General features: G+C 31.6%; 1 protein-coding gene across 1 annotated transcript; it reads left to right on the forward strand.

The window, feature by feature from the left end:
* Positions 1 to 837: 837 nt before the first annotated feature.
* LOC143229473 (delta(9)-fatty-acid desaturase fat-6-like) lies at positions 838 to 25339 on the forward strand. The gene is made up of 5 exons (XM_076461839.1): positions 838 to 1183; positions 20062 to 20245; positions 21830 to 21960; positions 22182 to 22387; positions 23938 to 25339. The coding sequence occupies exons 2-5, from the start codon at positions 20065 to 20067 to the stop codon at positions 24398 to 24400; spliced, it is 981 nt and encodes a 326-aa protein (XP_076317954.1). The 5' UTR covers positions 838 to 1183; positions 20062 to 20064; the 3' UTR covers positions 24401 to 25339.

The raw sequence follows: 25339 nt of genomic DNA on the forward strand, positions 1-25339 counted from the left end.
GTCTTGCTATTAGTCATTTGATACAAAGGGTACTTACACCAGTGTTTTGAGCACTATCTAAATATGTCTGTTCTTAGTTATTAAGTCTTTAGCATATCTTATGTTCTGTGTCCAGAATCAGCCTGTGTAACCAGAATATTCAAGACACTTGTATTACGTTGTTGGTTTTTGCTATAATGTCTTACATTTATTAATAAAATGCTAAATCACATATGACTACATATACTATGAGATTGGACAACATTCAGAGGTTAGGAAATTCTTGGAAGTTATATTTTTCATGTCTTTAAAAAAAATCTTTGTATTTCGTTCTGAAAATCTGATATTTCGATTAAAAATCAACATTTATTTGGACGAACAAAGAAAGGACATGTAGCAGTTTTTGTTTAAGCCAGTTGTTATTGAACTTATGTAACATAGAAGCTGAACTTTAAATGAAAAAAGTTTACTTCTGATAAATACTCTGCCTAAACAATCTATTAAAAGTCTACTCTTATATAAAAAATGATGACTAGAAGATATTCTGTTACAGTTATCTTCGTGAGAATTATATTTTACCTATACATACATAAAAATAAAGATAAGCACTTCTGATCTTTTCGTTTTGATTGTTATCGAAACAAGATGCGTAATTGAGATTAAATTTATCACATTACCTTAAAACACTTTTACATTTACCTTCCAACATTTCTCTGAAGGCATTATAATATATATGTAAAATGGTTATTAGTGTTCTATTTTCAGAAAATTGGGTAACACACATATATTATATATAATCTTTATGGGCTTCATGCCACAAATGTAAGATTTGGAGAAAAGCCAGCGACTATTTTATATGACATACCAGTGCCTTAAACAATCCTGTTTCAAGAACTTTACAAAATTTGAGAATGTGATCGTGTACACGTAATAGCTGACTTCACCCGTAGTAACTATTCTTTTTTTAGCAACGAAAACAACCTCTAAATAGGTCAAAGAACCTAACAGCTTCAGGTAGGCACGCTACTAAGACATATTTCTCTGTTCACGTTTCTGTTAACACAAGTGTTTTCAGTGTCGACCAGGACGTATGACATAATATTCTATTAGCAAGGGAAATAAATATTCAAGGAAAATTAGTGAATTATTGAAGGGATTAGCGGCTTAAAGAAGAAAAAATTGTTGTTTTATTTACGTCGTAACCGTAAGTTCTGTTCCATCTTGTTTGTATTGATAGTTAATTAAGAGATTAATTAATTTACCAGACTAAAGCTGTCGCTATTGAATTTATGAATATAATGATCAGTTGGTAAAGTTTCCTGGACTGATTTTAGATCCATTATTCACTTTTGTTTTGGTTAACATATATCTCCATTTGTATGAGGTAAACACTCTTTTAAAATAATATATTTATCCGGTATACCATCAAATATTTTAAGAACAATGGCTTAGGTGTTATTTTATTAAGTAAGCTGCAAACATATGGTTGTAGCTTAAAATATAACATATAGAGAGTTTTAATTAACCAAATTATTATTATTACATTATACATTAACTTTCGTACGTTTGCAGCTTTACATATTAATTTAAAAAATAAACTTATTTCCTCGTTTTCTTCTATTAATTGATTTTGTAGCCAGTGTTCCATTCAAAGGTGGAACTCATAAACATGATGGCCCCGCCTATTGGATGTCAAGACGCATATAAAAATTAAAGCAAAATAAATAGCACTTCAGCATATAAATAACGTCACTTTTTGCATTATAAGCTTTGAATAATAATATTTTATGACATGTTTTGAAAGGTTTATACAGTTTAATGTGATTTTAGGGCTCAGTAATTCTGCTACACTCATTACGTTATGGAATAGTACATGCAATCATCTCACTAAATGAAGACATTATACTCGCAAATATTTTGTTAATGTTTCAGTAAATAACATACCTTGTTTAAATGAATTTAATCATAGTATTTTCACGAGAATTTATAAACTATTAAATGCTCGATTGAAACAAATGAATTTTAACTTTTTCAAAATTTGATGAATTTAATGTTGTTGTTTTTTCGTTATGCCAATGTCACATTCACTATTTAATTTTAACAAATGATGCTAGAAAACTTAAACTTAAGAAATGATTGCTTGCAGTAACATTTGCTACTTAATGTAGAATATGTTATAATACATACATGCAGCTTTATTCTAGTTCATAGAATAATGTAAAAATACTTTAATATTTCATCATCTAACTTCGATGTAGTGATATTTACGAAGCCAGAACATGCAGAACGTTTAGGAATTCTGTTGTTAAGTTTTTTGCTCTTTCGATTTCATAATTAATTTAAGTGTTATCTTTTTTTGAGTTAACGAACGTTTCACTAATATTATTTCTGCTACAGAAGAATCCCCCACTGGGACAGCAGTAAATCTTCGGATTTGCAATGTTAAAATCAGGGATTCTATTCCTCTCAGCGGACACAGCACATAGCTTGATGTGGCTTTGCTATAAGAAAAACACACGCTAAGGGAGAACAGTGATTTGTCTGCTGATAATGGTCGACCAGGAATTTTATTTTTTTTAATATATATATATATCAACAAAAGTGAAAACTTATAAAAATATAAAATCATTATTTCCATAACTTCATAGGATTATGCGGGTCCTGTAATAATATAATCCTGTTACTGCACGTAGTATTCTATGCAGCTTATTATTTAACTGGATTTTGTGATACAGGACTTTTACATTTGAGTAGCTATGAAAGATAATTAATTTCAGTTAAAGAATTGTAAATCGAATTCCATTTTCTAAAGTTCACAGTCACGTTTTACAACTTTTTTATGATTTTTATTTTTACTCAGACACAAATGGAAGAAAATATAAATAAAAGAATTAAATCTACAGCGTTCTTAAAATGAAGCTAAGCAGTTTCTACTACATGATATCATGACCGTACAAGAAGAGTGACACACATTCGATGTTTATTTCTCAATATAAGTTTTAAACGTCGGTGAAGAGCTATATAAATTTTTTCTGTTCATCAAACTGTACAAGACTTCTTCGTCAATAAACCTGGATAGAAAAATATATATATTATTTGCATTTGTAAAATATTTTAGGTTTAACATCTCGTAAAGTCGTACTTAGTAAGTGGATTATACATGTACAATTAGGCTTAAAGTATTTTGAAACTTTGGTGTACATTCAAATTCAACATGGAAATGTTTATCATCACGAAATCCTTTTTTAGTCCAAGTTTCACAGAAGAGTGTTGTTTTAAAAGTAATTTTTTTTGCGACGAGAGCATACAGTTTACCAGAAGCACTAAATTATTAAATGTAACAATATAATTATTATAATTAAACTTGTACATCGTTGTAACGTCCTAAAGCAGTATGGTAGTTACACGTAAGCAATTATGTGAACAAGAAATATACAATAAAAAACTAGAAACAAAACATTAATGTGTTTCAGTTCTGTATTTTATTTTGTTTGTCTTTATATATGTTGTCAAACTATGAACAGTATAGCAGTCACAAGTACTGTTTTGGCACAACTAGTTAGAAAAACGCTAATTTATATAATTGTATTTGATACAAAGTGAGAAAAATCCTCATCAGACAGCGTAATAAAATCACAGATCTGAAAGCATAAATTAAAAGGAGCTTTTATTTAAATGTTGTCATCAAATGTCCTTACAGTAGCTATAAAAGTAATTAGGACTATATTTCAAAAGAATCTTCTTTCTTGGAAATTATTGTTACATATTTGTGTTTGAACTAACATAAGAGCTTTTGTGCATCTCAAAACAGCTGGTATGGGTAGTAACACTTTTATTGAAAAGGAGAGAAAAAATTTCGACCTTCCTTGATCATTCGTTTTCAGGTTAGGAAATATGACCTTAACCTTGACCTAAAGATGACCTAGGAAGGTCGAAACTTTGTTCTCTCCTTGAAAATTAACGTAATTTTTGTGTTTTATAAAATGTCAGAAATTATTTATTAATTGTTTCTCCGCACAAAAAAAAAACATTTTTATGACATCTTATTTTGTTTAATATCTGCGTTGGCTGTTTACATTTTTTTAATTGAACTGCAAAACAGAAATGTCTGTAATTTTCAGCAAGAAAATTTCGGCGCATTTAAAAAAGTGTTTTGTATGTTACGTATTCTTACTATATATTACACCTTTATCTAGTTATTGAGAGTAAAACGTAAACTTTTATCCTCAAATATTAAATTTTCAACACGATTAAGAAATTGTATTTGTCGAGTCTATTAACATGAAATAAGACCGTTTGACTCGACTAACATATATATATATATTAAAGGTTAAAAATAGTTCATCAGCAACAGTACATTTTATAGTTTTATTTTTCCTAGTCATTGGTGTCCTATGATACTTACCAAACAAACACATGGTAATTAGTTTTTTCGCTTATATTTTAAATAAACTCGAAGGGTTATACCTGCAAAAAACAAATTCTTGTTTCAATTTTCATCCAATCTCACAGCTCCTTGTGGTAATTGTAAAACATTGCACTAAACATTAAATATCATTTTTCATAACTTTTTAAAGTGATAAGACAATAATAAAAATGGCGTAAATTGATTGTTTTGTTTTCCCTTCATTTATGGCTTATCCGTTTTATTTTTTTAATTTGCTTATTTTTTCCCCTTTTATATTTCAATGCTCCCTCCAGGCTTTCGACGCTGAAGTTCAGATTTCGATAGCAGATGCCGTGGTTGGCAAAATTCAGGTATCCTGATGTGAAACGCTGTTTTTAATAGTAAGAAACCCAAATATTTCAAAGTTAAGATGCTCTGAATGTAAATGATTCAGAATTTGTTTCTTTATTCGGAACGCTATAGAGATTCTCAACTTGATGAAGGTGGGGAAAAAAACATCCTTATGAACTTCATAAACATTTACCTATATTTACTTCAAATATTTACATCTTGTCCATACATTCATATGATAACTCATACATAATAATAATAAAAGTTTCAGTTAAGCCATTAGCTAAGACAGCTTGTCGTCAGGAATGACACGACATCAAAACCTGCACCTAATCAAATAAATTAGTCAGCGAAAAACAAATATTGTTAATGTCTATTTTAATGTATGGTTGAGTATTAACTTGAAATCCCAGCGCCCTCAAATTACCATAAGACCTAAATAAGTGAAGTGTTTACTTAAAATAATGCTGTATTTACTAAAGCATATATATGACACATTCTGGTATAAAGTAGATGAAGACATGAACTAATTCTCGTATACGCTCTGTTGATATTGCATCTTTTTATTTCTTTCCATGCATATATATATATATATTAATTCTGTTTCATGGTAGCAGACTGGGACTTTTTATAAACATTATTAAACAAAACTCTTTCATTGAAACCGACAGTTTGGAATGTACATCATCTTTATATTAGTCCAAATAAATACGAATAAAAAATGATGTGGCGAGAGATTACAATTTAATATTGACCACAATGGTAGGTTATTTTTTGTTGAGATGGTAATATTCGCCCCATTTCGATCCCTCTATACACATATTTCAGGAACCTCCATTTCAAAGGGATTTCTCCATAGATCTCCAGAAAGTTACAGGTACTTTCAGAACACATAAGTACAACCATGGTTTTAGGGAAATAGTTCGCCTATTAATACAATTCTAATATGCTCGCGGGACTCTTAGCAGGTCGAGCCGACTAAACAGGATGATTTCGAAATACGGTGAAGGTACATTTAAAATGATTTATTCTGAACAAAACAGAAAGCTCATAAAAATATTAAGACTTGTTTTAACTTCCCAAAATATACCAACTTGAAGCAGGTCCTATGAATATTTTTACATGTATTTCACATTACGCATTGCTATTCAGTACCAAAAAGAACTAAATATGAAGTTCAAAGTTTGGATTTAATAGTTATATGTTGCATATTTGTGTAGATGAGCCCATATACATTGGATAACAGCGTAATGCTGTATTCATTTAGTATTTGGTTCTTACATCATAAGTTCAGTTTAAAATCCTGCTTGTTTTTTTATTGATTTATTATTGAATACATCAAAATCAAACAGCGTTTGATAATATCCAGTATTATAACGAACACATTAAAACAAAGAATTTTATTTGTGTAAAATATAATAAAGGTTTTTTTACTACTCTTAAATCAATAAAAGAAATAATTAAGCTCAGAAAAGAGTAAATATTTTTATTTTGTTATGGAAGTAGTAGAAACATATTGCTGAATTCCACGTGCTGTTCTGTTCTATTAACCTAACCTACTGTCATAATTGCTGACTAAAAACACAACTTGTCTAGAATATTTTACTTCAAAATATAGTTTTTCTATTCACACACTCAAAGCATTACGTGAATTTCACATGCAGTTTGGAAAGAAAACAATAGAAAATTTTTCCGAACACATTAAAGCAACTAAGTTGTGGGACTTAGTGTGTCCCTTTTTATTTGTTAAGGTAATAATTAATTAATTTTATAGCCCAAAAAGTGTTTTTTTTCTGTTTTTGACCCATTATTATTTTCAAAGTAGCTTAAATCCTTCTCTGTTCTCACGCATCTTTCTTCGTAACTTGTATCTCAGAACGGCTGGTATGGGTATTAACACTTTTACTGATAAGGAGAGAAAAAGGACAGTAAAAGTGTTAACACCCATACCAGTCGTTTTGAGATTCATTTTTTATTTCGAGTGGGTTTCTCCTCATCAAGAATTTTTTCATAACCTGTTTTTATTTTGTAAAGTTATCCGACATTAGCATAAGTTTATTATCAATGTCATTTTAACGTAATATAACAACAATTACTAACTGTTTAGTTGGCTTTCACTTTATAAACCATAAGGTCCTGCATTCTTTTCGTTTTAATTTGCTGCACAACAGATAACTAACGTTAAGTAATTATTATTTTAATCGATTGCTCCACATGGACACCTTTACATTTGTGTTGGTTCTATAGACGAATAAAAATATGTATTTGATTCTTTTTGTTTTAACTTGCAGACTTGCGATGCGTTGACTTTAGATATAAGTTTGTTGATACAGTTGACGTGAAAGAAACAGGTAAAGGGACGTGTTGAATCTGTGAAATTCTCTCGTCTGATTAATGGAAATATTTCATTTACAAAACTTTAAGATACAAAATAATAATGCCCGACATGGCCAGGTGGTTAAGGCACTCGACTTGCAATCTGAGGGTCACGGGTTTGAATTTTCGTCATACCAAACAGGGCATTATAATGTGACGGTCACTTTCACTATTCATTAGCAAAAGAGTATTACAAGAATTGGCGGTGGGTGGTAATGATTACCTGCCTTCCCTCAAGTCTTACACTCCTAAATTAGGGACGACTAGTACAAATAACACTTGTGTACCCTTGCGCGAAATTCAACCAAACCATTTACACTATCACCATTGGCATTAAGTTTAGAATTATTTACACTATCATAATTGACACCAGCTAAGAGTTATTGAAATTGTCACCGTTTACAGGGCAGAACGTTATTTACATTGTAACCATTGATAAAGAGCTGTGACTTATTTACATTATCACAATTAGCATAAGCTGTGAGTTATTTGCATTATCACAATTGGCATAAGCTAAAAGTTATTTACACTATCACAATTCTCACGGGCTAAGAGTTTTTTTACACTGTCACCATTGACACAGGGCTGAAATTGTTTACTCTTATCACAGCTGGTACAACACTGAGAATTCTTATAGTGTTTCCTTTGTTACAGGCTTGAAAGTTATTTAAACTATCGTGATTGGTGCAAAACTGGAGCAAGAAAAAATTCTGTAATGTTAGTAGAGTCAGAAAAGAAAAGTTGTGTTTTTCTACCTTTAATCTACACTTAAAACATCGCCAAATGACCACTCTGTGTTCCAAAGGGACTAGGGAAAGTAATTTTTCATCTAAGAGCTCCAAATAAAGTTAACAAGACAGGTGTGCCTGTCAAAAACACCACGACTTTGTCGTTAATGTTTTGTAGTTGTTTTGTTTATGTGAATCTAAGAATAGTACCAAACTAACGAGCCCCATTGAATTGCATTAGTCTTCAGTAACTGGTCTGAAATGCTGAGGCTGAAATGTTTCGGATTTGTTTTATATAATAGAAACTTACTTGTATAAGTAAATATTTAATTTGCATTAGTTGGGATCGTGAGAAAAAGTTAATATTTTATTTTTTTTTCTTGATGTTGAGTTATTCATTTGACACAAATACATGTCGTATTTGTATCTACTCATATAGCATCAATACGTTTCAATTGAAAATACGGTTTGTCCTGTTAAACACCTATTTCATTGTAGTTGCAGGTTAAGGTTGTATTGACCCAGGAGCTAATAACTTTTGTGGGCCCTACATCCTATGTAATTTTACATAGAATAAAATTATCAATAGGCCCTCATTGAGACCATGGGCACTAGAGCTGAGCTCCCTCTATCCCCTAACTAAATACATCAGTTTTATTGTCGGTTTTATTAATAAGAAGCATATAGATCTAAGTAAAAATCGAATTTTCCGCATTTTTTTATGGAAATAGTTGACCCATTTTAAAGCTTATTCATAGATACCAAAAATGTTAGTCATCCGGAAATATTTAAACATTTTCGTGGCTTATTTTGTAATATATCTTCTTTTGAATGTTTGCAATTTGGAATTGTAATCATATAGATCCATACATTATAGAGATACTACTTTAGAGAAATTGTGGTCTAAGAATATTTTCAGCAATTAGAAACAGTTTATCCCTAATGCAACAACAAAATGTTAAAAACATAGTTAATTACAAACTACCTTTTGTCGCGTTATTTATGATGTTTTAACACATAAATCTTTTATTATCATTTGAGCAGAAACAACGAAGAGAAGCTATCCAGTTTACTCCAAAAAATCTTATTTCTTATTGTATTATTTGACATATCAAACATTTTATATTTCAATAACAAGGGATTAAAGATTTCTCTTCTATCTCATACTTGTGTGGGACTAGTGTGGTGTGTTGTGATATATAAGTGTGTTTGTGATCGTATTTGTTTTATGGTTTTTGTTCAGCGTTTTCTAATTTGATACGAACGTAAGTAGGTTGTCCTTAATAACGTTTCATTCTGTACAAGTCGGCATGTAATAATTGACTCATGTTTGATTTCAAGTTAATAACGTAAACGTTCATTTGAAACAACAACTATGTTGTTATGCAAGAGTGCTTTGGGAAAACTCGGACCTGTGTTCCTCATTCTTTGCCAAATTTAAACGTAGAGCTCGTATGATATTCAGTGTTTTCCCCCAACCAATTAGCACCAACTATCGTCCTCATTTGATAGATAGCTTATATCTACGAACGTTATTTCCGTTATATAAAAAATAAATTGAAAATTCCCTCTTCAGTTAAACATCTTAACAAACCACTACTACATGATATTGAATGACTTGATGATAACATTGCACATTGCTTAGCTTCAATAAAAACTTTGTAGCTGACGTTTACACTATTTAAGAAACAAATAGTAACAATTATCAGATTTCAAACCATTGTTATTCATCAACAATTACAGGATTTCAGACCACTGTTATTCATTAACAATCATCGGATTTCAAACTATTGTAATTGATTCATTAACGTATGTCAATAATTTATAGATGTTCAGTATTTGTTTAAATATTTAGAGTGAATACTATTTACTGAAGAAAACCTATGTTTCTAAATTATATTTTCATTTTTTTACACACAACGTTAAAATAAATAAACAGTTAAAAAGGTTTTTTAATTCAGCCCCTAAACTCTTTATTTTACATATTTTAACGTTTTTCACGACATCATCAGAAGTGTTTCTGATGTTTTTAATTGTGTATTTATTTTAACATTATGTGTATATCTATTTGTTATTCTAATATTATACACAAGTGTCAAGAAAACAATATCTAGTTATTTTCGTAGCACCCCAGTGGTACAGCAGTGGTCAGTAGACTTACAATCCTTGACACCGCATTTCGCTCCCTGCTGTAGACGGAATACCGATAGCTTCTTGTGTAACTTTGCGTTTAATTAAAATCAAACAAATCTTTTTGGTATCTTTAAGTTCCGAATTAATAAAAATAATTAATAAAATTAATAAAAATAAAAAAATATAAGAAGATGATGAATTTCATTTATATATAATCAAGCTTTCTGTCTTATAGCATATCCCTTATGTAGTCCATAAGTCATTTAATATATAAGTAGGTGTTTAAATAGCAGTGTGTTGCAACTTTCTTTCGATGCCTCTATTTTCTTCGACTTTACCTGATTTTTTTAACACATGTAAGGTCCCTGCATGCACAGGTGGTTAAGGCACTCGACTCGTAATCTAAGGGTCGCGGGTTCAAATCTCCGTCACACCAAATATGCTCGCCCTTTCAGCCGTGTGAGCGTTATAATGTGACGGTCAATCCCGCTATTCGTTGATAAAAGAGTGATTATGACTAGCTGCCTTCCCTCTAGTCTTACACTGCTAAATTAGGGACGGCTAGTACAGATAGCCCTCGTGTAGCTTTGCGCGAAATTCAAAACAAATCAAACCAAACACATACAGGTGAATAGAGGGCTTCAGAAAACTATTCGGTCTTTTTTGATACAGTTTGTTGAAAAATTGAACATGTCCATTCAAAGCAGTGAGTCATTTAGTGAATTGTTTCGCTTCAAATACATTCACAACATGATAATTTAATAGCAATTTTGAGGGCATTCTTGAAATTTATTATCTGAGTCATTTCATGCCTAAGACCACCTATTTTAGATGAGAAAAACGTTTCACTTTGTTAAGAAAATTTAGAGGATTAAACCGTAAGCCTTCTTTTGGTATTATAAAGTATTTCTAGACAAATATTGGAATTAATAATAAAACGTGCTTTCCAGAACTTAAACTTTAAAAGCCTAACAGGTAAGAAACAGGTCTCACGTGTTTATGTTTTTGATTTTTAAAGCATAAAAAGGGTTTTAAAAAAAGCCAAAATAATATAAAAATACCGTTTGTTATTATACACTTTGGATACAGTTTGATGATATAATTTCTTTAATCGTGAAAAATTAGACCAGATCGTTAAATTTAGGCAAAAAGCTACGCAAACAAAATGACTTACTGAAGTGAAAAACCTTCAAAGCAAATAAATGTTTTTGTTTTTCTTCTACTAAAAGAAAAACACTGATGGTATCATTTTTGTATTAAAGAACATTTTAGAAAAAATCTTTTATCGAGTTTCGCTTTCTATAAATGATATGAATGATATTCTAAAAGATCACTGTATGTTTGCCCACCAGAGGTATCAAAACCCAATATCAATGTCATAAGCCCGCATACGGAACCACTGCAACGTGTCAACGTTATATTAAAACTCTTTTGAATATATTAATAGGCATGCCACATAAGAATGACCTTTGACCTCAACTTTGCGAATTATCCCCATGTATACCGCAATGGGGTTGAAGTGCACATGTCTCGACCTTTTTTTTTAATCTATAAAATTATATTTAAAATTAAATTAGCTTTATTTTCAATACATGCCTTCAAAGGTGGCATAGGAACGTGATTTATACTTCAAATTTCAATATTGTATGAGCTTAAATTTTAATTCCAAAAGGAAATGTTTCAATAAATTCTCAAATTTTACTTCTCTAGAACATGACTCTTCTTTTTTCTGAATTACCTGAAATGATCTTCTGAGTTCAGCACATATTACACACTTATAGATACTGCTGAGCCATATGATAAGTTTATAGTCTACAAGCGTCTTGCATTATTGACAAATAAAAAAGGAAGCCAAACTCGCGTGCTACATCCCTCCTACCACATCTTGCCTGACAAAGAAAAATCAAAGATGTTCTCTAATATTTGCTGATTATCTATAACCAACAGAAAGAAAATGTTCTGATTTCCTAACTTTTTCAGGAGGCTAATTCGTTCGTTTGTCTTATTTTAAAATATTTGGTTTTGGTTTCATCATTACGGTCAGCTTTTGTAGTGTTTCTCGCGATCGGTGAGCGGGATGTTTTACTGCATTTATGGAGTAATTAGAAAGCCAGTTGAATTATAGTAATTTTAGGACATTCGTTTGTGTACGTGATAATATGTTTTTTTCTAAACTGTATATTTTAAATGTAAAAAGTGTTTTTTTATTTCGCGCAAAGCTACTCGAGGGCTATCTGCGCTAGTCGTCCCTAATTTAGCAGTGTAAGACTAGAGGGAAGGCAGCTAGTCATTACCACTCACCGCCAACTCTTGGGCTACTCTTTTACCAACGAATAGTGGGATTAACAGTCACATTATAACGTCCCCACGGCTGAAAGGGAGAGCATGTTTGGTGCGACGGGGATTTGAACCCGCGATCCCCGGACTACGAGTTGAACGCCTTAATCCACCTGGCCGTGTAGGGCCTATGTAAAAAAATGATATTTTACAATACCAACATCATTACAAAAGTAGGCTTACAGTGCTTCAGGAATCTAGAGCAAAAGGCTTGAATTCCAGTACTGAGTATTAATTGTCTTGATTTTTTAACGTACATTTTTTAGTTATTGTTATAAAATTAACTAAAATGTGAACATTAGAAACTTACTAGACTATCTGTCCAAAAAACTTAAAAGAAAAATCGTAGTATGCTGTGTGGATGTAGTGAGACATGTTTGTAATTCAATAGTGTTGAACTTTAATTATTATTTTCAACTCGGTCGTTTGTTTTACATAAAGCTGACCTGATCTCATAAATAGTATTTGGAATGCTCTGATAGTGATAGGGTATAAGAACAGCTGAAAATCTATAATACTAAATGAACCCAAAACTGAAAAATGTTTTAGCTTTGAGTGTAATAATAATAAATATGCAGTCATTCTAGAAAGAAAAAGAATGGGGGCATTTTAAATATATTTAAAGTTTTTCAACATTTAATTTTACAAACATTGCTGATGTTGCTACAATCAGTGTTAGCATAGAGAAAATATAAATTGTTTTGATTTTCATATCGATGTTTATATGATTTATGCAAAGGGCATATGAAAAATGTAAGATTAAATCAAAATTTTCATTCTTAACACGAATAACACTTTTCACTTAGACTACTTAGAGCCTATTTAAATGCCACAGGATATGTACATCTGTGCTATCCACAATTCGTCTTACATCTTAACATGGGCAACTTACGTTACATGTAGGTCATTCACATACTTTTTCAGAAGCTCCTGGAGCATTTGTTATGGTATCCTATCTTTAATGGAATCTCCTATTGTACAAATAATTTAAATAAGTTTAGCAAATGTTAAATGATGTGGGGATGACAGTGCCAATAAAAATGCAAATGAGAATAAATAAATGATACAGCTGTACATTGAACATCTGTTTAAAACTGGTTTAAACTGACGTTAGTTATAAACTAGTTGTAGAGCTATCTCGAGTAAAACGAGAATAAGAAATATGAACAGTTTCGTGGGTTGGTCTCTTTTTGGTTTTCTATCTTAGCGATGGTTTAATTCCTTATTGTTGCGCTTGTTCGGTACAGCAACAATTTAAAGTGAGAGAAAAATCCATTCTTTATGGCCAAAGACTCTGTCATTGTTGACTTTTTAACGTGTATATTTGTATTATACCTATTCAGTACCTGTGTGTGTGTGTTTTCTTACAGCAAAGTTACATGGAGCTATTTGCTGTGTCCACTGAGGTTAATCGAATCCCTGATTTTAGCATTGTAAAACCGAAGACTTATCGCTGTCCCAGCGGAAACTTTCAGTAAATGTTGAACCATGGGTTGTTAACTCTTGTCCTGAGCTACATGACATGAAATATTTGTGTCCATGGTTTCTGCATGACCCTATCTTTACCATGACGTAAAGTCACACCTTTAATAATAAAGGAGCTCTCGAGTATCCAATAGATCACCACTTTTATCAGTTATTTCTCTCTTTCTCAACTACTTGAAAAATAGTGTAGACTGATAGATGCTATAGGTCAGAAGCAACTCTACTTTTTTTCTTTATCAATTTGTCTTAGATGGCACTGACTAAGATATTGATTGGGACTGGGATAATATAGTTAGTTAATGCCTTGGAATCGTGCAAATTCTTACCTATATGGTCACAGACTCACCAGATCAAAATGACCCTCAATCATACCTTCTCTCCACCAAGAATGACCCTCATGAGTGAAACTTGATCAACAGGTCTAAAGGTCCCAGGCTGTAGCACTATCCCCTGAATCTACTGCTGCAGCAAGATTGCTATAAGAACCTTTGTAGCATCAACGAAAGTCTGATTTCTAGAAGAGGAGTTCTATTAGATCTACCTAATCTCTCAGACAGCCAACTATCTTCTGTGACAAAATAATCTTTCTTTTGGATGTAAATACTGCTTTTGGAAAATGTCATTTTCTCATTCTAAGGCAATGGTGGAATGTACACCTTGAGAAAACAGAGAAATATAATAATCCGTCCTGTAGTCACAACTAACATTTCTCCTTGAAACTTTAACCTTCGATTTTTCTAGATATACATTTCTCCATTGCATATGCGAAATAGTAACCAAAAATAATAAAATAAAGTACATAAAAATATATCACAGAGTTAAACTGAATTTCTTTAATATGAATGTTTTTAAATCAGAAAGGAGACTGAACATAATGTTAAAACAAAACAAGAACAATTTTTATTACTAAAAAAACAATGAAAGCCAACTAGTGCACAGAATTATGGATGACACCTATACTGGAAATCTCGAGATATATCTGTCTATGGTTCAATGTCTACATTTTTATATATCTTAGAGATCTAGACTGATATATTATGACACTATACACACAAAAAGAATAAAGACATTCTTCTTAGTACGCAGGTGCTATCCACGTGATCGCGTATGTCATGTCAAAGTAAAAAAAAATTAACCTCCGTGCATTTGTCAATTGAAACACATTGTATTATACAAACCCTGAAGCACCTTATGAGTTAAAACTCAATGGACAGTACTCTGCAACACAATTTAAGAACCACATTTAGACGCTTCACATTAATTGCACAATGCACGTTCATGCTCTTTTAACTTTGATACAAGTGCCAGAAGTTATGTGCATTTGTGTTACACTTCACAATCCATGTTTCATCTTGCTGCATAGTCATGATAAATCCTGGACCTTCACCTGCTCTTCCGTCTGTATGATTCCGTGTCACTGTTGTAGAAATGACCCTAATGTTGAGAATGGGGCAGTCCATGAATGAATATGACAAATTTATTATCACTCCATGTTGTATACCTCAGAAATGATATACAACAAACTCTTGCACTGTTGTGATCCAACATGTAATAATCCTTTCAATATTTTTAATTTCATGGGTCAACTTCAACAGTGTGTAATCTACATGAACGGTGAACTTTCTGCCATCCACACAGTTTCAACAAATATTACAAATGTGAGCACTTCTTTCTTCAGTGTATGCAGGAACCATCAATATACAACTAACATTCGTAAACATACGATCCATTCCCTTCTGCAAATATGCACATTAACAAATATAATACATTATATTGTATTATAACTTGCATTTGCTTATTTAAAAAGTGCGTTGGTGGAGTTATCCATTAAAACAACAGAAAATATTTTTTCGCTCAAAGGCACGTGGCCTCTACAAGTGTTAACATAAGAACGTGAGCATAAAACACAGAATCGATCTGTAAAACGTAAAGTTTGCTATGATAAACAAGAACTACGAGAGAAATACATTTCTTTTCTTATACATAATTTATGTATTTTGATGTCAGTCGAGGGAAATTTAGGCAAGATGCGTTTTTGCTTCTTGAAAAGCCAAAAACCCTCAAAAGAGAGTTTTGTCGCAATATGTCGTAAATGAATAGAAATTCGTCTTGATTAAACAAGAGCCGCGGCTCATGAAATTCTTTTACGAAGGATTACATTAATCTATAAGATATTAATCCTAGTCAAATAAATAAATAAAAAGGGTTTGACTTCCTGAGTCCAAAATTGTAATTAGATCTCAAATAGCTTAAGAGATGACGGAGCTATGAGCCAAAAGTTTGTACTTGAAAAACAAAAAGATTACAACCATTCTATGAGCTGCTATGTCTTGGCTAAAAAATATAATTTTGGTAAAGTAGAAATCCCTTTTCAGTATCGTTTTTTCCATAAGTTATAGATTTAAATATATTATACACTCTCTATTCCTAATCTGCCCTCCGCTAGTACAGCGGTATGTCTCCGGATTTATATCGCTAAAATCAAGGGGTCGATTCCCATTGGCGGTCTCAGCAGAGAGCCCATGTGGCTTTGCTATAAGAAAACACACACATATAATTCCTAATCTGAAAAAAACACACAGAGACAAACGAAGACACGTCAGAATAACAAACATAACGTTTTTCATAATGGAACACGACTTTATGTCAAGAATTCCTATTCACGTATATCAGTGACAAAATTGTGTTTTGGCGTACTCAATCGAGAGTTTGTAGCGACGTCATTTAAAACAATTTCCATACACTACTAATGCGAGGTAAAAACACGTCATACTATTACGTAAATGTGTAGTCGTATGAATTATATGAATGATTAAGACATTATCAAAATTAACAATCCATGTGAACAGATCGGTTGTTTATTTAAGGTTTGGCATATTTAAACTGCTAGCTGTAATGCTTTCCTTGGTAAACTAGTTCAGAAACTCAGTTTCTGAACATCAGAACACAAACAACTACTAACAATTGTTAGAATACAGTGAGAGGTAAAACCTGTAGCAGCTGCTTTTAATGGTTTACTTCAATAATTTCTGTCTTGCAAGTGATACTGATTTTACGTCTTATGATTCCTCAAGATTATGTAACACTGAAAGGTTCGAATATATTAAGATTCAAATTATGTACCGAACGATTAAAGCAAGTGAAAGGTGCATTTGTTCATGGCGCACGTACTCTTAAGCCAGTTCACGTATGGTAGTTATAATATTATACTAAAGTTGTTGTTTTTTTTTGTTTTTTCATTTAAAGTTCAAAGTCAGGGTTGCGTTTTATAACGTTAAATAAAATTTAACTAGGAATTAATTATAAGTGTTTCAGCTGTGGTATTCCAAAACTTATATTCTGTTTGTTGAACTTTTAAATATGTTGATAAAAGTAAAGCAGTGGTAAGAAAAAATATTTAATTCTTTCTATCATTATGAAATAAAAAACTAATTTTGAACTTATTATAAAGCTATAGAATTAAAGGTGTTAAAAATTGTGATATTCACTATGAAGTTTAAACTAGAGCATTTTGTGTGCCTGCTTATATGAGAGCTCTGTTAAAACTTGTGCATGGCACCGCGTTGTATCAATACAACAGTAAATTAACGAATGACTTATAGGCCTAATAAAAGCGAATTTATTTCGGGAAAGTGTTAAATGTTTTAACATGGATATGACCGAACAACACATATACTAGAAGCAAACAGAACTTATTACTCCTACAAAGATGTAATTGTTTTCGAATATTTCATGAAGGAAGTTAAAATTATATATAATGAAAACCATATTTAGTAAATAAACGAGTTACCACGACGATCCATGTGAACTGCAAGAAGTGTGCTAACACATACGTAATAAGTTGAAAATCAACTATTTATAAGAATAATTAAAATGATTTTATATAGAATGTTTCAACAATCACTGACTTGTATAATTCAGTTGTAATTGAAAGGGAACATATACTATAAACGACAGACCAACGTTCTGTTAAAATGCGCAGTATGTTTTCAACATACAGTAATTTTCAATATGCTTACAATTTGTTGTTTAATAGTACATTGTACGTTACCAGCTACATCACCGTACACATATTTCGCCATCTACAAACTAACTAACAATTTACCTTTTCTTTTAACTTTTACCCGCCGTTAGCACAGCGGTAAGTCTACGGATTTACAACGCTAAAATCAGGCGCTCGATTCTCCTCGGTGGGTTCAGCAGATAGCTCGATGTAGCTTTGCTATAAGAAAACACATCTTTTAACTTTCAAAAAATGTAGTATTTAGTAATAGTGAAATTTAACTTCTTTTACAAAACAATCGAAAATATTTATTATTAGAACAATAAGATAAGGAAGACATTTTATATCGTTAGGCCTTCTTTTCGCAAGATAAGCTAAAACAGCTAATTTTCTAACACGTTCGAGCATGATGACCTTTATACAGCACACACTTAAATGACAGAATTACGAACAATAACTGCATAAAGCGTAGCTCACAGATTTATAAATTCCAAATATCAGGATACAAGCAGCTCTAAGACAGAATATTTCAAATGACAAATAAGCAGAATTTTCTTAATACGTCTTCCAGTATTCTGATAGACATGAGAAAAATCATAAAACTATAGTTAGAGTATTTTTTAATGTGTTTATTAAAGTTTTATGATCGAAATCTATATGCTTTATCTAACGTATGAAATCGAAACCCAGATTCAATTTACGATCATAGTAACTGCTTTAATTAAGTAAATTTATTTTTTAATATCATGAACAGAACTGATTACAGAAATATCATGCAAAATATCAATCTGTTTCATGCCATAGAAATACAGATTATATCTTTGATTTGTCATTTTATTTTCCTGTTTCATCGGCGACTCAACGATAAGGTTTGAAAATCTATAGAGTTAAATTCAGGACTCGCTTTCTGCAATAAGCACACTTTAAGAAGTCCATTGTAATTAATAGTGAAGAAGACTTAAATATAAACATATGTTTATTCTTTCATAACTGTTTAAATATCCAGCAGTTAAATTTATGCTCACAGCATAATAACAAAAATTCTGCTTTGCCTTTTTCCTAGATTTAAATATTTTTCATTTTAATATATTAATATTTGTTTTTGCTTTAAGAATAACATAAACCTTATATTCTCGTGAATATTTACTTCTTTAGTGCCAAATATAATATTTTTAGACTTTGTTTGTTTGTTTTGGAATTTCGCACAAAGCTACTCGAGGGCTATCTGTGCTAGCCGTCCCTAATTTAGCAGTGTAAGACTAGAGGGAAGACAGCTAGTCATCACCACCCACCGCCAACTCTTGGGCTACTCTTTTACCAACGAATAGTGGGATTGACTGTCACATTATAACGCCCCAACGGCTGAAAGGGCGAGCATGTTTGGCGCGACACGGATGCGAACCCGCGACCCTCAGATTACGAGTCGCATGCTTTAACGCGCTTGGCCATGCCGGGCCTCTTAGACTTTAACGCTCAAGAGTCGTTTATTATTCTATCTGTCTTTGGTACTTTTCAACACATTCAACAAGACATCTTACGTCTCAGTGTTTAGAAGTCTTCCAATATTCATCAGTACTGCAACATAAAGTTATATGGTGTACTAAATAGTTCTGACTTCGAAATTGTATGCCATGCAACAGATTAAGTGACATCATGCAATAAGAAAATTAGCTTTGTTTCTTCAACTTTTGAAACGAGTTTTAAAAACGAAATGTGAGGAAACTTGTGCACAGCATGAATTAGTTATTGTAAGGTGTGTATATTCAGAGCATCATTAACTTGCAAACAAATACTCTCTCAGAATATGAAGTAAAATCCATGTCCTCGTTTGTTTTTGCAAGAAGATAACAAGTAAAAAAACACCTTATAATTTTTAACCAAATGCTGAATCATTCACTTCATTGCTTTCAGATCTATAACAAATTTCAATATTTTTTGAACTCTTAACAGTAGTTTATAGAAATACCCCTCTTTAAAGTAGAAATTTAAATCTAAACATAACCTATTTTTCGTTTATTATTCGAGTATGAAATACAAAAATTAATTATGTTAAGATAAGAGTTTCTTTATAATTCCGTTTTTTTAAAAAAAAGAACAATTCGTTTCCAGTTTCAGAAGGTATCACTGACTAAATGAGGTTTACCTCTTTATATTTTCTAAATCAGTTGAACATATAAAGGAGTATTGATGTTGAATCTAGGTATTGTACAATACTGTAAACTTTCTTGACAGTTTTAAGATCTAATCGTGAGCTGTAATTCTTGTAGTTCTGTTTTTTTCAGGAAATGACTCCCAAAGCATCAGAGAAAATGTCGAACACAGTAGCAATGTCAACAGAACAACTCAAAACTGAAGAGTTGCCACTTGTATGGACGAACGTCACTATATTTATTTTCTTACATGCTACTGCCTTCCTTGGATTGTATGTTGGCGTGACTCAACCCACATGGCAAGGATGGGTCTTTGGTAAGTAAAAATTATACATACATATGTAAGACACCTAAAACAAGCTGTTATTGAAAACAGTCGTTCATCGTGAAGATACAAATAACAATGAAATGTAGATAAAGTTTGTTAAAATCTAAAAACTTTGTTTGTTAGTTGTTAAGTGTTAAGTGTAAAGGTACACATTGAGGCATCTGTGCTCTGCCTATAGCAGGTATCGAAACTCGATGTTTAGCGATATAAATATCCTCCCGCTTATCATTGAGCCACCTGGGGAAAGGGGCAAAAATCTAAAAGCAATAGCAAAAGTGTTTAAATTGTTATAAGGGAACAAAAATTAAGTGGTCTATATTTTGACCAAATAAACTTCATCGGATGTAATGAAGGTGTCTAAAACGATGACCCCTTCATTATTTTTCTTTTATATCAATTTTAGCTATTTGTTTTCTCACTTTCCAGGTCGTTGTAATAGTCCTTTTAACAAATAAAAATTAGGCGTGGATATCTAATTTATCCTTTCAATGTGGTAAAAACAAATTGTATTAACGGTCCTGAGATTCGATAAAAAAAACGTTCAGTTGTTTTCGAAAATAATAAACCAATGTTGGAATAGTGGTGCGTTTTAAATAAAAATGTGACATAAATATTTCAGAAAAAACATAATGAAAAGTATAATACTCACACACATTTCAAAGCCAGATAGTTGTCAGGGGGAAATAAGAATGACACTTTTTCATATCTCCCTCTATGTTATTGAATCACTAGTTAAACTACCCGTCCCCTAGACGGAAATTGTTAAATTAATAATTAATGGAAGGTTATCTGAGGACATGAAAAGTTATTTCCCTTATATGTAATTGTGGAAAATGCCCATAAGAAATGCAAAACTAAAAATTTGTATGTATATCCATATGGACCCAACAAACCTTCATACTAAATTTTGTGAAGCTCCATCCATGCACGTACATCAGACAACAGTATTACATTTATATAGATACATACTTATGCAAAGTTAACCACATGATTAAATTATACTTGCTCGGGTAATAGCAAAATCAGAGAGAGACAAGCTCCCATCGTTTCACTGTTTAGGTATGAGTATAATATATAATGTTTATACTCTTAACAGCTCTAAAAGATGTACTACAAATGCAAGGACTTGCTGACTATTCCATGCTGTTTGTGCTGCCATCTCTGATCTATATTAAAAACTAAAGTTTCAGAAAAACAGCTTATCAAAATGTGTATATTTATTCACGTTAAATATTTTTGCACTCGTTTACTTTCTCTTCATTGTTAGATCATTTTTAAATGACGTTACCCCGAATAACTAAAAGGCGCATTCTCTGCTTAGTTTTTAAAAAGCTTATCTCATTACTTCCAATCGGTATTTATTTCTTCATGTAATTAAACAAAATCTATGTATTTAAGAATTAACTGATGTATTAAATCCAACAAAGGCAAGTGGAACTTTCTCTTCAATTTTGAATCAGATGTTGCATTAAATGCCGAAACAAATAATAAATATTTGTTTAAACGTGTATGCACTGCTTATATTTCAAAAAACATTTTTTCTTCATTATTGAAATATGACTTCTTTTGTAGCTGTTGTATCGTCTGTTCTGTCCTGTCTTGGAACAACAGCTGGTGCCCATAGGCTTTGGTCTCACAAAGCTTTCAGTGCAAAGCTTCCACTCAGAATTTTCTTGATGCTTTTATTCTCCTTGGCTGGACAGGTAGGATAAATAAAAATACGTTTGATTCCCTGTAAATTATGCTATTTATTGTTGTAATATACTGTTAATCTACAATGTTTCGCATAAAATACTTCCATTCTTCATTTCAGTTAATCTAAAATGAATTTTAATGCGTTATGGAAATGTTGCGTTTTGCATAAATGTCAACTATTAGTTCGTTACCATTTTAGTAAACATATACATTATTATTTGATTATTAGAACGACATCTATGAATGGTCACGTGATCACCGTGTCCATCACAAGTTTTCGGAAACTAATGCTGATCCTCATGACATTAACCGTGGATTATTCTTTGCTCATATGGGATGGTTAATGAGAAGAAAACATCCAGAAGTTATCAAAAAGGGAAAGACTGTTGATTGCAGTGACCTTCTTGAAGATCCCGTCGTACGTTTCCAACGACGGTAAATTTCTCAGTCTATTTACTTACTTTTAAACTAATTAACCAGTCCATGCATCTAGCTTATATTTCTAAGCCAAAACACGTGAAATCTAGTGTGTTGTTCAGTTCGCTACGTTACTGATTTAGACCAGTTTCGGGGAATTCTATTCTTTATAAGTAACACTGGAGAAAAGCAATTCGAAAACCTAAATATTATTAAAGACATTTTTTTAGACTTATTTTTTCGTCTGTCGTTTCTGATGAGGGATGGAATTCCTCTAAATTGGTCAAGCTCAGTGACAAGTGCTGGAAAGAAAGATATATTATCAACATCACGTTTCATTTTCTTCAGAATTTAGGTAAAGAGAGAACAAAACAGCTTGGTTCCGGAATCATTTGAAAAAAAATGAATTAGTACCATCATTGCTGAGCATTGTTTAAATATAAATGCAGGTTTACTGTTGTAAATAAATGACAACTTTAACATCATACACAAACCAACAGGTATGTGCAAAGTAGGCTCAACAGCAAACATAAGATAAAACCATTAACACTCAAATTACATATTCTACTCTTTACACAAGAGAGTAAAAAGTTGAAAGATGCAAAATTAATTATTAACTTTTAGATTTGTGAATAGAAGTTGAATCTTATAAATCACACCTTATTACAAGGTGGATTTCACTTTTTTATATACCTCTACTACATAGACTATTTTACATTTCTTTTTCACTTTTTATATACCTCTACTACATAGACTATTTTACATTTTTCTTTCACTTTTTTATATACCTCTACTACATAGACTATTTTACATTTCTCTTTCACTTTTTTATGTACCTCTACTACATAGACTATTTTACATTTCTCTTTCACTTTTTGTATACCTCTATCACAAAGATGTAATTTACTCTTCTTATCTGAAACTTGTGGTATTTGATTTATTTGTCTCTTTATACAATTTCCTAGTTTCAATATGGCTGTTGAAATTGTACTATTATTTAATCATAGTTGTGAAGTTAGTTATTGCAGTACGATCTCTTTTCTTAATTGCTATAACTGTTTGTTTTAAATATGTCTTTGTGATGGAAAGTAAAACACATGTATCAAAATATTCAAAGTTTTTTTTTTTAGCATGATATTACAATAGGTCGGGAGCAAGCAGGACATGAATGTCTTGCGAGATACGCCCATAAAACAGTCATGCACTTTGAATATCAAAATGTCTTTATTTGACAAACTATTTTTAAATTGGTTTTAAAATTTTGATAAAGAGAAACTTTCTACGATATAAAATTGCAATCTCAATACAAATTTATCAATGTAAATAAACATTGAAAACAAGAGCAAAGAAAACAATTTTATCTCACTTTAAAAATCAATCAGTAGATGTCACTCCTTCGGTAAAATGCCAGTCCAAATAGTTATTAAATATAAGTTTTTGTGAAAGATTTAATTTGCTGTGTAAGAATTACAAAAGCTTTAAGCTAAAGTTGAATTACAATTCATTAAATGTGGATAATTAAAGACAGAGTGTAATAATAAACGTTTTGTTGTTGTTTTTTTCAACAGCTTCTATGTACCATTGGCTTTTCTGTGTAGTTTCATAATACCCACAATGGTACCAGTTCTATGCTGGGGTGAGAGAGTATGGTTTGCATTTGTAACTAATGGTGTTGCTCGCTACGTCGTTTCTCTTCACTTAACATGGCTCATCAACAGCATCGCCCACTGGCGGGGGAATAAGCCTTACAATCGCTTCTTGACTGCCGTAGAGAGCGCCAATATTACGTGGTGGGCACTGGGAGAAGGATTTCACAACTTTCACCACAGTTTTCCCAACCACTACGCCGCCAGTGAGTACGGATGGAAACATAACTTCACAACAATGTTTATCGACATCATGGCCAAATTTGGTCAAGCCTATGATCTGAAAACGGTGTCAGATGAGGTGATTGAAAAAACAAAACTGAAAAGTGGTGATGGAACTACTACCTTTGGGCCCTCTGTTGAAGAACTTCGGAAACGGTGTTAACAATATCATACAAAACGACAATTAGTTTTTATAAGTTAGACAAGAAGTGAAACTAAAACACGTGAACAGCCCAGAAAATCTCGGATTACACCTTTGAGCTAGTTTTAAATCATTTATAGTTGCATGTTGTGTATATGTTTTACCTCAGAAAAAAAACAACAACTGTGATATTAAACTTTCCAATGACTTCAGAGGTATAAGAAATTGACTCATTCAGTTAATAGCACTCGTAAAATAGACGCTCAACATAAGCTTGGAATATCACTACTACTGATCACACGGATATGACTTACTTTACATTTATTTGCTATATTATTTCTTACACTGAATATGCCGATGATACAAAATCCCAAAGATATACTTTGTAAAGTATGAAGTGCAGTGTATAAAGTAACCATAATCCCTTTATTTTCTTTGAAATTTAGTTTATGGTTAAAAAACAGACATTTCTATATAAGTCGTGACCTACAAAAGTTTAAACATTACAAAGTAAAACACTTAAATACTGAAAACTCAGAAAATGGAAAAATATTATTCATTCTTAATAGTATAGAAGGTAATGACAAGCAAACTATGCTGTCGGTAGCTAGGGACTTCTTATAAGCAATGTTCAGAAGAAGGCTAAAATGGTGCCTGGTGAAACTGGAATAAATTTAATTCGTGGTTTTCTTTTGCATCGTTTTGTGTGTTGCTACATCTAATAAGCAATGAGTTTCATCCAATTTGACAGACCTTGTGGATATTTTATTCTACATTTTTCGTTGGTTTTATATCATTTTTACTTTAACGTAAATAGAAACTCCATTTTGTACGCCTTTTTTATTAAGTTTTTGTTCTGGGAAATATTGATTACAAATATATCTTTTTTTCCTTAGATGGCAGCTTTTATAATATTCAAACCAGTTTATTTCTTTTTTATTACGAAAGAGTATTAAGAAA

Source organism: Tachypleus tridentatus, chromosome 10, assembly GCF_004210375.1.
Source record: "Tachypleus tridentatus isolate NWPU-2018 chromosome 10, ASM421037v1, whole genome shotgun sequence".
Lineage (NCBI taxonomy): Eukaryota > Metazoa > Arthropoda > Merostomata > Xiphosura > Limulidae > Tachypleus > Tachypleus tridentatus.

Excerpts from the sequence above, each read along its gene's own strand:
- LOC143229473 (XM_076461839.1), top strand. The coding sequence starts at position 20,065 with ATGACTCCCAAAGCATCAGAGAAAATGTCGAACACAGTAGCAATGTCA. Across the intron at positions 20,246-21,829 it reads ATGGCAAGGATGGGTCTTTG|CTGTTGTATCGTCTGTTCTG; the intron begins GTAAGTAAAAAT and ends CTTCTTTTGTAG. Across the intron at positions 21,961-22,181 it reads TATTCTCCTTGGCTGGACAG|AACGACATCTATGAATGGTC; the intron begins GTAGGATAAATA and ends TTTGATTATTAG.